Raw genomic sequence first — 14,999 nt, 5'->3', positions numbered from 1 at the left:
ACAATCATTAGATAATAATAATTAATATAATTTTATGATATTATTTAAAATAAAAATAAATCATAATTCTTTATTTTTTTAAAAATGTATTCCTAAATATTGCATATTTATATTAAAAATATTTTAATGGGAAAATTAATTAATAATAATTTTTCATGTTAAATTATAAAGTGAAATAAATTTTTAAAAACATTAATTTAATATAAAATATTTTTAATACTATAATTATATTTGTACAATAAATATATAAAATTAAACTTTAATGATAATATAATAATATATTAAATAATTATTATCAAAACTAATTGCCTAACTTGACCTTAAACCGATACACTAAATTAATATATTTATGATACATAATAGAGTAGAATAGAATATATTATAATGTGTTATTGTAACTAATACTTAAAAAAATTATAATATATAACTATTACTAAAAATGTTAGTTCATATATAACTATTATAATATAGATTATAATAAAAGATGTAGTATTACATGATATTATAATGTTTGATCATCGATGCATATATATAAACTATTAATATATTGTATTATATATGATAGAAAGGCTAAATTTTAAATGTACAAAAAGTATAAGGATTTAGAGCATATTTCAATCAATATAATAATAAACAATAAAAAAATAATAATAAGTGGTATATAATGTACTACTACTATTACATATAACTATTATTATAATATAGATTATAATAAAAGACAGGGTTAAATATAAAATTGGTATCTGAACTTACCAACTTCTCCTAGATTGGTATTTATGGTTTTTTGTCCTAGATTGGTACCCAAACATTATTTTCGTCAACTAAATTGTTACCCGAATCTAACGCTGTTAAATTTTTATTAACATGGTAGCGCTAGCCAATCGAGTGTCGTCACGTGGCATCCTCTTGTACCTCTTTTTCTTTTTGTTTCTATTTCTTTTTTATTTTCTCTTATTTTCTTTCCTTTTTTATTTTTTATTTTTCTTTTTCTAGCCCTGTTTATACACTTCTTCATCTTTCTTCTTTCTTTCTTCCATCAAAATGTAACACCCCAGAACTCGGCCCAGAAGTTTTGACCGTATTTCAAAGGTCACATTATTAAATTCTAAATTTCTCTTAAAAAGTCAATCTCTTTGTATGTTTAACAAAATTTAGTAAAAACTAAACATATGTTTTGCAATTAGTGTTTAATTGACATTAAAAACAAGTCAGAAATAAATCAAATTAGTATTCCCTGAATAGTTCCAAAATGCGTCAAATTTTTCTAATCGTAACCCAAAATTTCAAACCAGTGTTATAGCGAAAAATATGTTGTTTACTTTTTAATAGAAGACCATAGGTCATTTCTCAAAAACGTATGAACCTTGGAACAGTAGCAAAGAGCTTAGTTAAAAATTGCGTGAGTAACGTTCAAAATGTTGTTCAAAATAAAAAACACATAATTTGACGAAAAATCCAAACTCAAACCCATACCACAGTTTTTACAATTGCCTTACAAATAATTTTTAAATAAATCATACTAAACTTAAGGAAATCTTATTTAAACCGAATCAACACCAAAAAGTTTCTGAGACCTCCGATGTGCCGAGTCCGAAGCTTAAACTCGTGAATTACCTGAAAGGGAAAAACTAAAGGGATGAGCTATATGAGTTCAATGTGAGTCCGAAACATAAGTAAATGGCAGAAATAGAGCAACACAACAAATATTTAAGAAACATACTTATACCAAAAACATACGAAATTCCCAAACTGGTAACTCATTTACGAATTTTATTTCCACTAACAAAAGGTACGCAAACATATTATTTATTATTCACTCTATCAATCATAGTTTCATACGTGTAATGAATGCACAGATCAAAAACCCACACAACCAACCAAACACCATTCCGACCACCCTTCACACCAAAATTGGGCTATGGTAGGCCCATCCACCCTACACACCATAAAGGGTTATTATAGGCTCGTCCACCCTACACACCACGGTAATGGGTCTCAGCCACTCAAATAGATATATGCAGCTGAGCCGACATATATATATATTGCAGATGTACCACTTTCAGAATAATTTTGCAGTTTGACTGCTTAAAACAGACTTCTCTTCACAACAAAAACCCCAGTTTTATGCAAATGCAAAAGTATATACACAACATACAAAAAAACACATAGAAACGAACTTCCTCATAACCAAGGTAACAAAACCAGAATTCACATGCCTACATTCCACTAAATGCAACAAAACACATTTATTGCATCCAAACTTTTATAAATAACATAATTAAAAACCCAATATCAAATATGTGCTTATGAATACAACATTACATATACAAATAGCATTTCATAATTAGTTTCAAAAAAATCAAGATCTCACACACTTCTACAAAACTTAAACTAACACGGGATCATTCAGGGTCTAAATCGTATCGATTTGCAAAAAGGAAAAAAATACAGAAATAGTAAAAAGATAAAGCCACACGGCTGTGTGACCAGGCCGTATGGGAGGGTCCAGGCCGTGTGAAGGTCAACCCGATCATGTGGAAAAGGCACACGCTCGTGTGACGAAGTCGCACGGTCATGTAAGTTTCCCGTGTAACTCACTGTACATTTGTAACCAAAATTAGCATAATTTTTGAAACAAAGAAGACACGACAATGTGGCATGTGGCTGAGATACACGACCATGTGACTAAACAAAACGTCCGTGTGCGATTGACAAAATCTTCCCAACGAGGGTCATACGGTTGTGTGACCAGCCCATGTGACCTACCCCAGACCTTGTCTTCAAAACTTGATATTCTAGCTCCCCATAGTCTCCTTGTTATCTTTCTCTCTTCTCCTCACGTTGGATTCATGGAAGATGATGGGTTGGTTGCTTTTCATCTTTCTTTCCACATATATATATACTAAATAAATTAATAATAAAATAATAAAATATCATTTAAAAATTAAATTAAAATATTAATAAACTAATATTTATTTAATTAATTAATCTAAAATATCACCAACATCATCATTGCCTTCTAGATTTCTCCCTCTTCTAATTGACCATTTTTCCCTTTATGTTCTTTTAAAATTTCATCATTGAGTCATTACTTAATTTGGTAAAATTATGATTTAGTCCCTCAAAACTCTTTACCTTTTCAATTTGGTCCTAATTCATCCATTTTCCTTGTTTTCTAGATTATTCTACCCTGAAAATATTTTCACTATTGGTCCTTCAACTTTTTCATATTTACACTTTAATCCCTTAAATTTTGAGTATTTACTCTTGGGCCACAAAACTTTTCTCACTTTTGCGATTTAATCCTTTCTTGAATTAATATGTCATAATATACTTCTCAATGTTGACATAACTCAAAATTACCCTTTTTATCACTTTATTTCCTTATTTTACTATATCAGGAATATTATCTTACTTTCTTACTGTAGTAATTTTTTTTGGGTATTACAGCTTAGCCTCTTCCACAAGCTTTGTCTTATCAACCAAGAATGCATAAACCCATTCTCTAGAGAGCTATCAGAACCCTAAAGTCATACCTCAGACCCTCCTCAAAATGAGCACTCTTATAGTAATCAGTAGCCATCAACCCCCGAGCATACCTACTTAATCTCAAGAACTTAGCCTCATACTCATCCACCATTTTATCCCCTTGAATCAGCCACATAAACTTGCGTCTACGAGACTCAACATAATTTGCCCCTACATACTTATTTTGGAAGGCACTCCAAAAGTAATCCCATGTTAGCTGTTCAGGTTGAGTGTCTTCCTACACCGTCAACCACCACATATATGCTTCATCGCGAAGTAATGATACTGCACCCTTTAATTTTTTCTAATGGTGCAGTCTAAGTCATCATTTTCCTTTTCGTGGCATTTAACCAATATTCAGCCACAGTTGGGGCTACTCTAGTGACGCCCCTAAATAATTCAGCTCCATTGGACCAGATTCGTTAGTTATCGATCCCCGACTCCCAGATTCAGACCTAGTATGGGTCTTAAGACCCTCTTTAAAACCCTCAACATTACCTGGAATAGTGCGTCGTCCTTGGCAATCTGAGCCGCAGACTTAGTCTCAGTTGTCGAAGTTTCGACAGTCTCACTTGTATCTAATTGGGGTATGCTGCCCATCGAATAAGGCTCAGCTTGAGCCCCCAATGGCGACCACCACGCCCACGGATACCACATCCACAAGAACTACTAGTACTCATTTTCTTTATCTACTTGTATCTAATTGGGGTATGCTGCCCATCAAATAAGGCTCAGCTTGAGCCCCCCAATGGCGACCACCATGCCCATGGATACCACATCCACAAGAACTACCAGTACTCATTTTCTTTATCTACAATTTTCAAAATTTTATGAACCAGTTTAAGTTTTAACCCGTAATCTTAGAGTTTTATCGAAATATTTATTCATGTTTAGAGAGTGTTTTACTACTCTACAATCTCTAAAAGCCATTTCTTATACTAAAGTATCAAATGCAAAGTATCTCTAAAGCAAAACTAAAATTTAAAGTTCTTACTTAGATTGGTGCCTGAGTCTCAGTTTCACTTATCCAAAAATTCAAAAATCATTTCAATAAAATTCCAGTTCAAAATAAAAATTTATTTATTAAAATATTTTAGACCTAAAAATACACAACCAAGTTTTGCAACTTAGCTCTGATACTACCAAATGTAACCCCCATACTTGGCTTAAACGTTACGGTCAGATCATGGAGGTTACATCGAACAAGCAAAGGAAACAAATGTTAAGTTTTATGGTAAACCAATTTCAACGGAAAGAAAACTCTATTTGAACAACCCTTTGAAAAATATAGCAAATGTTTTAAAACCCCATTTTAATTGTTGAACTAAAATCAAAACATGTTTACTTGAAAACATTTGTGTGCTAAAATATTTTGGAGTATTTTAATTAGTAGTGTAGTGGAAAACCTTATAACTTTTGTATATAAAACCGCGATTCATTTTTAATTATCATAGATTAAACGTTCTTAAACGATAATAGCCTTTTGTGTAATAAATGTCAAAATAGTCCCTACAAACTAAACAAAAATTAAAATATCCAAAACAAAATAAAAACAAAAAAAAGTCCATAGAACTTTAACCAAAAATGTGAAATTCGAGCTCTAGAGTCACTGACTAATCCTAAGTCAGAGGATCACCTAAAACAAAGCAAAACATAAACGTGAGCTTTAAGCCCAGTGTGTGATTTGGCTCATAATTTCAATATAAATAATCATAATCATCAATTTGTCTCATAGCATATCAGATTTCGTATCAAAATGTATCTTATCATAACATAACCTATTATAACATATCATATAATGTCCTACCCTCATCCATTACACATCATTTTCCTCCAGTCAATCACACTAATAGGTGGCGGTGTGCCACTCATATAAATTGCAGCTGAGCTTGCCATACATAAACTTGCGGTCTAGCTACCATAGTTGCAGTATAAATTGTCATATAACATTTCCTCCATCATATCATAACCCACTCCATACACATGCATATTATAATCATAAAACATACTCACATGTATCATATAACAAATGGCATGCCTATACACATATTTCATACAGATTATAGCATAATACATAGTTTATTTATAATTTTTCCAACTTAACATACCTTTTAAGCTTATTCAAATGTATTTACGTACTAAAACTATGCTTTTCTGAACCCATACAATGCCTATGGACCCAATTTTTGAGTCCCTCAAACGGCCCCTAATCGAGTCTTAAAATTGGGCAAAAAGACCCACATAGCCCAAAAACCTAACCCGTATGGTACATATGGTCTACAAAGTTTCACACGATCATGTGCCCCACACGGTCAATCCACACGGGCTGCAAATTTCACATGGCAGTGTGGCACTGGGCAGTTTCAAAAAATAGCCCCTGTTTCACAATTTACGAGTTTCTATCGAGTTTTAGGGTTGTTTTCACACACCTGATAGCGAGATTGATCCACCACACAATCGAATACTTAGAATCCTACACACGCCATCAAAACAAAATGTTTACAACTTTGATTTAGCACAAAGATTTCCACTTAAATTCACTCTTTTCTCAAGAAAGTAGTCACTAAATGAATAACAAACACTTACCGCAACTTACAGCAACTCCTCCAAGAACTTAATTTGTTGGAGGATTGTCTATTATCACACGTTCTTCTCCTAAAATGAAAGATTCTACGATAAATAAAATTTCATCACAAGGGGAAACCAAATCAATTCCTAAATCCTTAAATAACAACGATTTTAAATTACGAAATAACATATCCAACAATTAAATAACTAAATCAAAACCCCGATTTGCTTACGATAAGCAATGAACAAGAATTTGCCCACAGAATTGAAGAACCAGCAAAATAGAAGAAAAAAAACAAGCTAAAGAAAGAATAATCTTGATAGATGCTACAAGAACAAGACCAACCCCAAAGCCAATTGAATAGCAAAGAAAACAAAAGAATGAAAACAAGTAGCAATGATAGCAAAAATGGAGAATTTGGATGGTAGTGAGAGGGTAAAAAACGTGAGCAAGAAAGTGGTATTAACCAAAAAAAAGATTTAAGGAATTATCTTGTATTAAAAAAAACAGATTTTAACAACCTATCTATATGGTAATATCACAACCAACCACCAAGTATCCAAACTCTATCAAAACTCTACTACTAATGTTGGCACAAAAAGGAATAATAGCAAAAATATTCCCAATTTGCAAACATAGAAATTCAAACACGAGATATTAAGTGGACTTACAGAACACTTAACCACTATCAAATCAATTTACTTGACACCCTTGCACAATTTAAATTTAAGAAGTTTGGGGAGTTACAAGGATGCCACATGGCGGTGTGCGCTTGGCCAATGCTATCATGTCAGCAAAAAGTTAACAGCGTTAGACTCAGGTACCAATTTAGTCGATGGAAAAAAATTAAGGTACCAATTTGGGAGAAATGAACAAGTTCGGGTACCATATTATATTTAACCCTAAAAGATATAGTATTACAAGATTTTATAATGTCCAATCATTGATACATATATTTTTTTAAATCATTAATGCATATATATATAAACTATTAATATATTATAGGATATAGCATTATATAATATGGTAATATGGCTAACTTTCAAATGTACGAAAATTATAGGGATTTAGAGCATATTTAAACTAGTATGTGATAGACAATAAACACTAAAATATAATAGTAATATGCAATATATAATGTATTGCTATTATATTATAGATTATAATAAAAGATATAGTATTACATGATATTATAATGTTTAATCATTAATGCATATATATAAACTATTAATATATTATATACTATATGATATGATATAATATAATATAACATTATATAATATAGTAGGAGGGCTAACTTTCAAATAGGGGAAAAGTATAGGGACTTAGAGAATATTTCAACTAATATAATAAACAATAATAAATTACAATAATTAACATTATGTATTACTCTATTTTTATAGTATGTGATAGACTATTCTATAATGAAATAATATATTTTATAAGTATTAATATATATAACTATTATTGTATTATAGATTATAATAAAAGATATAGCATCAATAGTTATGTGTAATTTAGTATATTAAAGTACATGTTTATTATTGTAACTAGTAATACATAAAATATTTTTAATATTTTAATAAAAAAATATTAATTTTATTGAATTAGATTTTGAATTGGGCTTTAACTTTTAGAAATTGTATTTGGGTATTGGGTTTAATTTCTTTTTATTTTGAACTTGAGATTTGGACTATAATTAGTTTATTTTAAGTTTGGGTAATAATGAGTATATTATTTGAGTTTAGACTTGGTATAATATATTTGGATTTTGGAATAAATATTTTAGAATACAAATATTAAGTTTATAAATTTAATAATAAAGATAAAAAGATATTTAATTGTCAATATAATATAATAATGGGCAATAAAAGATATTTCCGTTAATGCATATGATATCATAAAATAAGAAATTTTGATGGTGATTGGATGGTGAAAAAGTGGGGGAAAATTTTTCGGGGTTTTTGACTGAAGAAAGAAAGAAAAAAATTTGGTGGTGATTGAATGATGAGAAAATGAGGGAAAATTTGGGAGGGGGGTTTGATAGAAGAAAGATGAATGTAGAAGCATGCTTAGAAAAAGAAAAATAAGAAAAGAGAAAAAAGAGAGAGGAGTAAAAAAAAATAGGTATAAGAGGACACCACATGGCAGCGTACGATTGGCCAGTACTGCCACGTCAGCAAAAAATTAACATCGTTAGTCTCATGTACCAATATAGTGGACGGAAAAAAAATTGAGTACCAATTTGGGACAAAAAAAAACTATAAGTACCAATCTGAGAAAAAGTGAACAAATTCGAATACCAATTTTATATCTAACCCATTTTAAAATAGAACTATTACTTGAATTGAGCTCTTAGCATAAATTAAAAGAAAAAATTATGATAATTATAATTATAATTTACAGTTATTAATTTAAAATTTTTAACATAAACAAAAATTGTGTTAATTTTATTTTTAAAAAGATTGTGTTAATTTTATTGATGTAAAATAGAGTTATTTCTTAAAAAAATTAAGCATCTTAATTATCACTGAATTAATATTAGAGTTAATTATGTTGATTAGTTATTATTTTTAATAATGCTTCTTTCCATTAATTACATAAAGTAAAATTATATTGTATGTGCTAAAAATGTTTTAGTTATTATTTGAGAATTTTCTATTATATTTGAATTGAAAAGTTAATATATTTTAATTATATTCAATAATTCAAATAAAAAATATCTTAATCCTAATAAAATTAAAATAAAAAAGTAAATGGTTTTTAAAGAAAGAAATGGAAAGAGCGTCCACCACCCAATCTCTGCTTAAATATTTATATTAAATTTTAAAGATTAATGATGGGCCCACAATGATGTGAGTATGCTTTGTTTTACCCAAAAAAAACAACAAACTTTAACCTATTTAAATAGTAATTAGTCACTCACATTTTTCAAAGAAATCTAAATTGGCATTATCTAATATTATCACGTGGCACCTAATGCCATCCCTTAGATTGAGTTGGATCTCACCATATCCCCCCAAAACGGAATTTTTAAATAAATCCCATCATGATATTTTTAAAATACATATAAAATTAAATTAATAACACAAAATTTATTATTGAAATGTCTCTTGATTAAAAGTTTGCTTAGTTTTCGATTTAGCTCTTAAAGTATTTTCATTTTTCTATTTTGGTATCTAAATTTTTTTATTTTAATTTGGTACTTAAAAGTGGGTAATTTACCAATAAAAGCCTTTTTTTTCAAAATTTACCGAAATGGGCCAACTATTTAATTATTTACCAGAATGGTCCATTTTCCGCGAAATCGCGTTCACGTCAGCGCGACTTGCTGACGTGGACGAAAATCGCACCCTAGAGGACGTGATTTGCTGACGTGGCATGAACAGTTTATGTTTTTTAGCTTAAAAAACTTTGAAAGGCCATAACTTTTGGCTCGCTTGTCCGATTGAGACGATTTTTTTATTTCGAATAAATTTTCGAGATCTACGCGCTGACAAACTACTTAGAGATGAATAGGGACTAATTTGTAAAGTATAATTTGTTAGTTACGAGTATAGGGACTAAAGTATAATTATTTCAAAATTAGCATGAAATTTTTGTATTTAAGAATATTTGAATGTTATGGAAGGATGAAATTGAATTTGAATTGAAAAACGAAGCTTATATTTGAAAATATGACTATTTAGGTTTTAGGGACTAAATTGAATAAAATGGAAAATTTTAGGGAACTTCTCAAAAGTGGAATGAGCTGAATTATACCTATAACAGGATGATATAAGACAATTCTGTAAAAAAATATCTGGTTTTTACTTCAAATAAATAAGGAAAATAATGATTTGAATGTTTCAAAATTTAATTTTAAACCGAAAAAATCGAAATTTAGGAGCAAAAAAGGATCTTTTTCGACAAAAACTGCGGCAAACCGCCTTCGGCTATTTTTCAGCGCATAGATCTCGAAAATTTATTCGAAATCAAAAAAAAAATTTGTCTCAATCGGACAACCGAGCGAAAAGTTATGGCCTTTCAAAGTTTTCCAAGCTTAAAAACATAAATTGTTCATCCACGTCAGCAAATCGCGTCCTCGTAGGCGCGATTTGTGTCCACGTAAGCAAATCGCACTGACGTGGACGCGATTTTGCGGAAAATGGTCCATTCCGGTAAATAATAAAAAAATCAGCCCATTTTGGTAAATTTTGAAAAAAACGGCTTTTTTTGGTAAATTGCCCCTTAAAAGTATCAATTTCTTCTATTTTTGGTCCAATTTGTAAGGGACATTTAAGCAACTTTGACCATTAAAAAGCGCCATGTGACATGTTTTGGCCAATGAAAAAATATCAAGTGACAATTAGGTTCATTTAAAATAAAATATTAAATTTAAATTAAAAATTAAAAATTGTAATATTAAATATTTAAATATTAAAAAACATATTTGACTTTAATCGATCGTTGACCGCATTGCCCGACTATTGACTGAGCATTGACCGGTCACATGGCATCATTAGAACATGCCGCATGTCTTTTTTTTAGTATTATATATATTATATTGATTAAATATGTAAAATACATATAATATATAAATTTTTAGAAAAAGTTTTAAAATATTTTTATAAATTTTTAAAATATATAATAATAAATACCTTGAAATTTAAATAACTTTGTAGAATTTTATAATTATATATTTTATAATTTTATAAAAAATTATTTTTAAACCTTTTTAAAATTTTTCAAAATTCTTTAATGATTTTTATTATTATTTTACATATTTGTAATAAGATTATTAATTTCAACTAATTTCTTTTCAATTATTGTACTTTTTGTAAATTTTATTTTTATAAATTTTTTTATAATCTATATTCTTTCTTTTTCTAGATTATATATATTCTGAATATTTTATTTTTATTTATTTTTATATTTTATGTTTTTAATGTGTATATACATTTAATAAAACAAAATATTTGTTTTTACATAAGATGTCACATGTCGCTTTGTGATTAGTTATAGAAATTTTTTTAATGTATGTAAAAAATTAAATTAAAAAATATAATAAAAACATACTTTAGGTACCAAATTAAAAAATTGAATGTATCTTAAATATCAAATTAACATAAAAAATATTTAAATACCAGAAAAGTTTAAGATTCATGAATTAAGCCTTAAAAATCTGACAGATAGTCTCTAAAATAAGCAATGACGAGGCAGATGTTAGGAAATGAAATTGGAGTTTTATATACATATAGAACTATCAAAGAAAATTTAAGGTTAAAATACAATTTAGTTTTTTTTTTAATTTCAAAGTTTAAGTTTAATTATTTATATCGTTAAAATTATTTTATTAAATTTATTAGTATAATTATATTAACAATTATACTTACATTTTAAAAATAAAAAAATAAAAGAAATAAATTCCTGAAAATAACAAAGAGAAAAACATAGAAAAAAGGGTATAAAATTGTGGTGGGGGCTCACATTTGCTTTTTTTTAAATGTGAAATTGTTGTTTCCTACAAAGGGGTCTATATGCAAAGAACTCCTCTTATCTCTATTCTCCTCCACATATTCCCCCTTCCCTATCTTCTCCTTATTTTTTTTAATATTTAATGTGTGGGGATTGATTGATTGATTGATTGGCTCCCCACAAAACCTCCCTTAATTGTGTGCCACATTGGCATCTTCACGTGATGTTGGCCACATCATCAAAATTAATACAACTACTCCGAAAAATAATTTGTTTACCTAATAGGTGGTGGGGATTGCTTGCCCATTCATTTCAATGGCTTATCACATACTCACATTATTAGTAGGATAATGCAAATATATTTTATTATTTCAATTTGTATGATTAAAACACATGCTTTTCCAATTTTTCATATAAGTAGGTTATATTTAAAAAAAAATTGAAAAAAATAATCATTCAATTTCATAAAACTTTTCAATAAAAAGAACACGATTTAGAGTGAAAACAATAATTAATTAAAGCATAGTTCGACATCGACACAATATGATCAGAAGGTTTCAAATATCTGTTGGCTTAAACTTCTTATTACAACATATTTAATCATCTAATGTCAGACATAAAATTTATTTAATATAATGATTAAAGTCGTAACAAAAGGCTGGAGTTGCTCTCAATTAAAGAAAAAAAGCTCTTTAAAATGCCACACACGCTTAACTTAATGCAATCCTTTTTTAGCTAAAAATGGGAATCCCAACAAAATAATTTCATATAGGCACAATTAGGAGATAAAAGCATCGATAAATGTAAATGTGGGTCCCATTATGCCACATCATCAAAATAATCGATTTCGAGAATCAGGTGGTTATCACGTGGGTCGTGGCCACACTCATGGTCTGGATTCGACCGCGTGGGATAGATTTGGAGAACCGCCACTTCATTCCAATCTTCAATCTTCTAGTTTTTAAAAATATATTTCATCGACCACAGTCTTCCACGTGGCACCCAATCAACTTCTACCCAGCTCGGTCTCCTCCTCTGTACACATCACCCCAATATCTCAAATTCCTTATTTTTGCATAATATTTTTTTAGGTTAAAATCTGACCTAGGTCCCTGTACTCTTTATAAATTTAGGATTTAGTCCCTCTATTTTAATTTTTAAGAATTTAACCCTTCTTTTTTATATTTCAAATTTAAGTCAAATTATTAACACTGTTATTTTTTGTTAAATTTATTAGTATTATATTTTAAAATAAAAAATATTCATTTGGCAACAATATTACTAAAGAATAATGTTATAATGAACCTAAATTTAATAAAATAATTTTAATAGTGTTAACATTTTGACTTGAATTTTGAAATCTTAAAAGGAGAAAGATTAAATTTCTAGAAATACAAGTACAAAGACTAAATTTCAAATTTACAAAAAGAACAGAAACTTTCCAACATATTTTAACTTTTTGTTTAAGTCTAGAATCAAATCAAATTGAGTTGATAAACTCTTAAATTATACTGTTTTTTGAATTTCATACCTAAACTCTTTTTCCTTGTTATGCTTCGTTACCCATTTAGAAAAATTCCTCCAATTGCCACGTACATCATTTGATTTATTTCCTCAAAATATTTTTAAATTTCGAGATTTAGTTCAAAATATGTGAAGGAAATAAAAAACAACTAAATTTAATAAAATTAATAAGGAAAATTAATTTGTTTTTACTCCAAAGAAAATTACCCCATTCTTTTCAACGAAACCCGCTGAAAATTGTTCTTTCATCTAAATCATCTTCTTCTCTTGTGAGTTGAGTTCTTCTGATTTCACCAAAATCCATTGTTGATTCAAACCCTAAACTCTAAGTAATCTTATATTGGTTTCTTTATTACTGCATGCCAGATGAATATATATATGCAGGCCCTGCTTCATGAATAGCAGTGCAGTGAACTAATGAGTATGAGCCACCAACAAAATATACAGGTACAACACTGATAGGAAAAATAGTTGAAATCACAAACCCTAAACTATAAATTCTTAATCATAGGGAGAGGGAGGGGTAAAACCTATTTTGGCTTTTTACTTTGATGGTTATAAAACTTTTTTTTTTCAATTTTTACATATACGATATTGTCATTTACGAATTTTTTAAAATATTTTATGCAGAGTACGTGACAAGATATGATTGGTTGCATTTTTTTATTAATGACAGTAAATATATTAAATATCGAGTTAAAAGACAATTATTAAATTACAGTTTAGGTATTAGGTACTTGGATTACGCCTACAAAACTGAAATTACAAAACTATCCTTTACGCGTTTTAAATAGTAAAAAAGTTAAAAGGAGGATTCGATGGTTTTGGATTACGTACTTTGGTTTCATTTTATATTAACTTTTTCAAGGAGAAGAGCTTATCTTTTAAAAGAAGAAGAGAAAAAATGAAGAAATGTGAACTATGCGGAGGAATCGGATCAGGCAAACCTATGTTGGGACTGCGACGTCAAGGTTCATGAAGCTAACTTTCTTGTAGCTAAGCACACCCGAACCCTCCTCTGCCATGTCTGTCAGAACCCAACTCCATGGCTCGCCTCTGGTCAACACCTCAGCCCTGCTGTCTCCGTTTGCGAGTCATGTGTAGCCAACAAAAATACTACTTGCGAAATGACGACGGAGCAGGAGGAGTCATCGGAGGGAGAGTATGAGGATGAAGAAGAAGATTATGACGGCGATGATGATGAAGGAGGGGGGGAAGAGGAAGATGATGCTGAAAATCAAGTGGTTCCATGGTCAGAGGTTTCTTCTTCTTTCTCGATGTTAAAGCCGGCGGCTAGTTCAGATTCTTTAAGTAGCAGTGAAGGCGGCTTGAAGAGGGTGAAAGAAAGTCCTAGTTTTTGTTCTGAGGTATGTTTTTTCAATTATATTTTGCTTTCTTTTTTCTTACCATTTGATAATCCGAATAAAATTTTCTATCATTTGTGAAATTTAGAATCTGGAAATTTTCTCTTCTTTCGGTGATGCATTTTCTAAGAAACCAAACAAGGTCTTTTTTCCTTTTCTGACCATAGGGAAATAGTTTTATGTAGGATGAGATTGGGTGCTCCTCATCTCATGGAGAAGCATCATCATCAATGAGCTCAACAAGATTATTCAAGCTACCAAGATTAGCTGAAGGTAATCATTCGGCTAGAAATCAAGATCATGGTGACTCAGAGTCGGGATCAACGGCTATCATCAGCTCTTTAAAAAGACTGCAAAAACACATGATAACCAATGATGATGATGCATCAAGTATAATCAGTGGGATCTGCAGGTTGAGCCGAGATCAGAGCCGTTAGGTTTCACTTCCCTCTAATTCTCTCGTTATATATCCTAACTTGCAGAATACAAAAAAAATTTCGCCTTTTTCTTTTGGAAAATGTTTCAATTTTATGACAGAAAATAATTTATTTTCCTTC

The 14,999-nt window shown here is 29.6% G+C and overlaps 1 protein-coding gene across 1 annotated transcript; it reads left to right on the top strand.

The window, feature by feature from the left end:
• Positions 1-13,599: 13,599 nt before the first annotated feature.
• On the top strand, positions 13,600-14,999 carry LOC121213809 (uncharacterized). The gene is made up of 2 exons (XM_041086943.1): positions 13,600-14,445; positions 14,628-14,999. Exons 1-2 carry the CDS (start codon positions 14,206-14,208, stop codon positions 14,877-14,879), a joined length of 492 nt encoding a protein of 163 aa, XP_040942877.1. The 5' UTR covers positions 13,600-14,205; the 3' UTR covers positions 14,880-14,999.

Source organism: Gossypium hirsutum, chromosome D01 (genome assembly GCF_007990345.1).
Source record: "Gossypium hirsutum isolate 1008001.06 chromosome D01, Gossypium_hirsutum_v2.1, whole genome shotgun sequence".
NCBI lineage: Eukaryota > Viridiplantae > Streptophyta > Magnoliopsida > Malvales > Malvaceae > Gossypium > Gossypium hirsutum.
This window is presented reverse-complemented; position numbering and strand designations above follow the sequence as displayed.

What these genes read in the sequence shown, in the direction of transcription:
- LOC121213809 (XM_041086943.1), top strand. Translation starts at nt 14,206, where the DNA reads ATGACGACGGAGCAGGAGGAGTCATCGGAGGGAGAGTATGAGGATGAA. An exon ending in GTCCTAGTTTTTGTTCTGAG is followed by an intron (nt 14,446 to 14,627) that starts GTATGTTTTTTC and finishes AGTTTTATGTAG; the next exon opens with GATGAGATTGGGTGCTCCTC.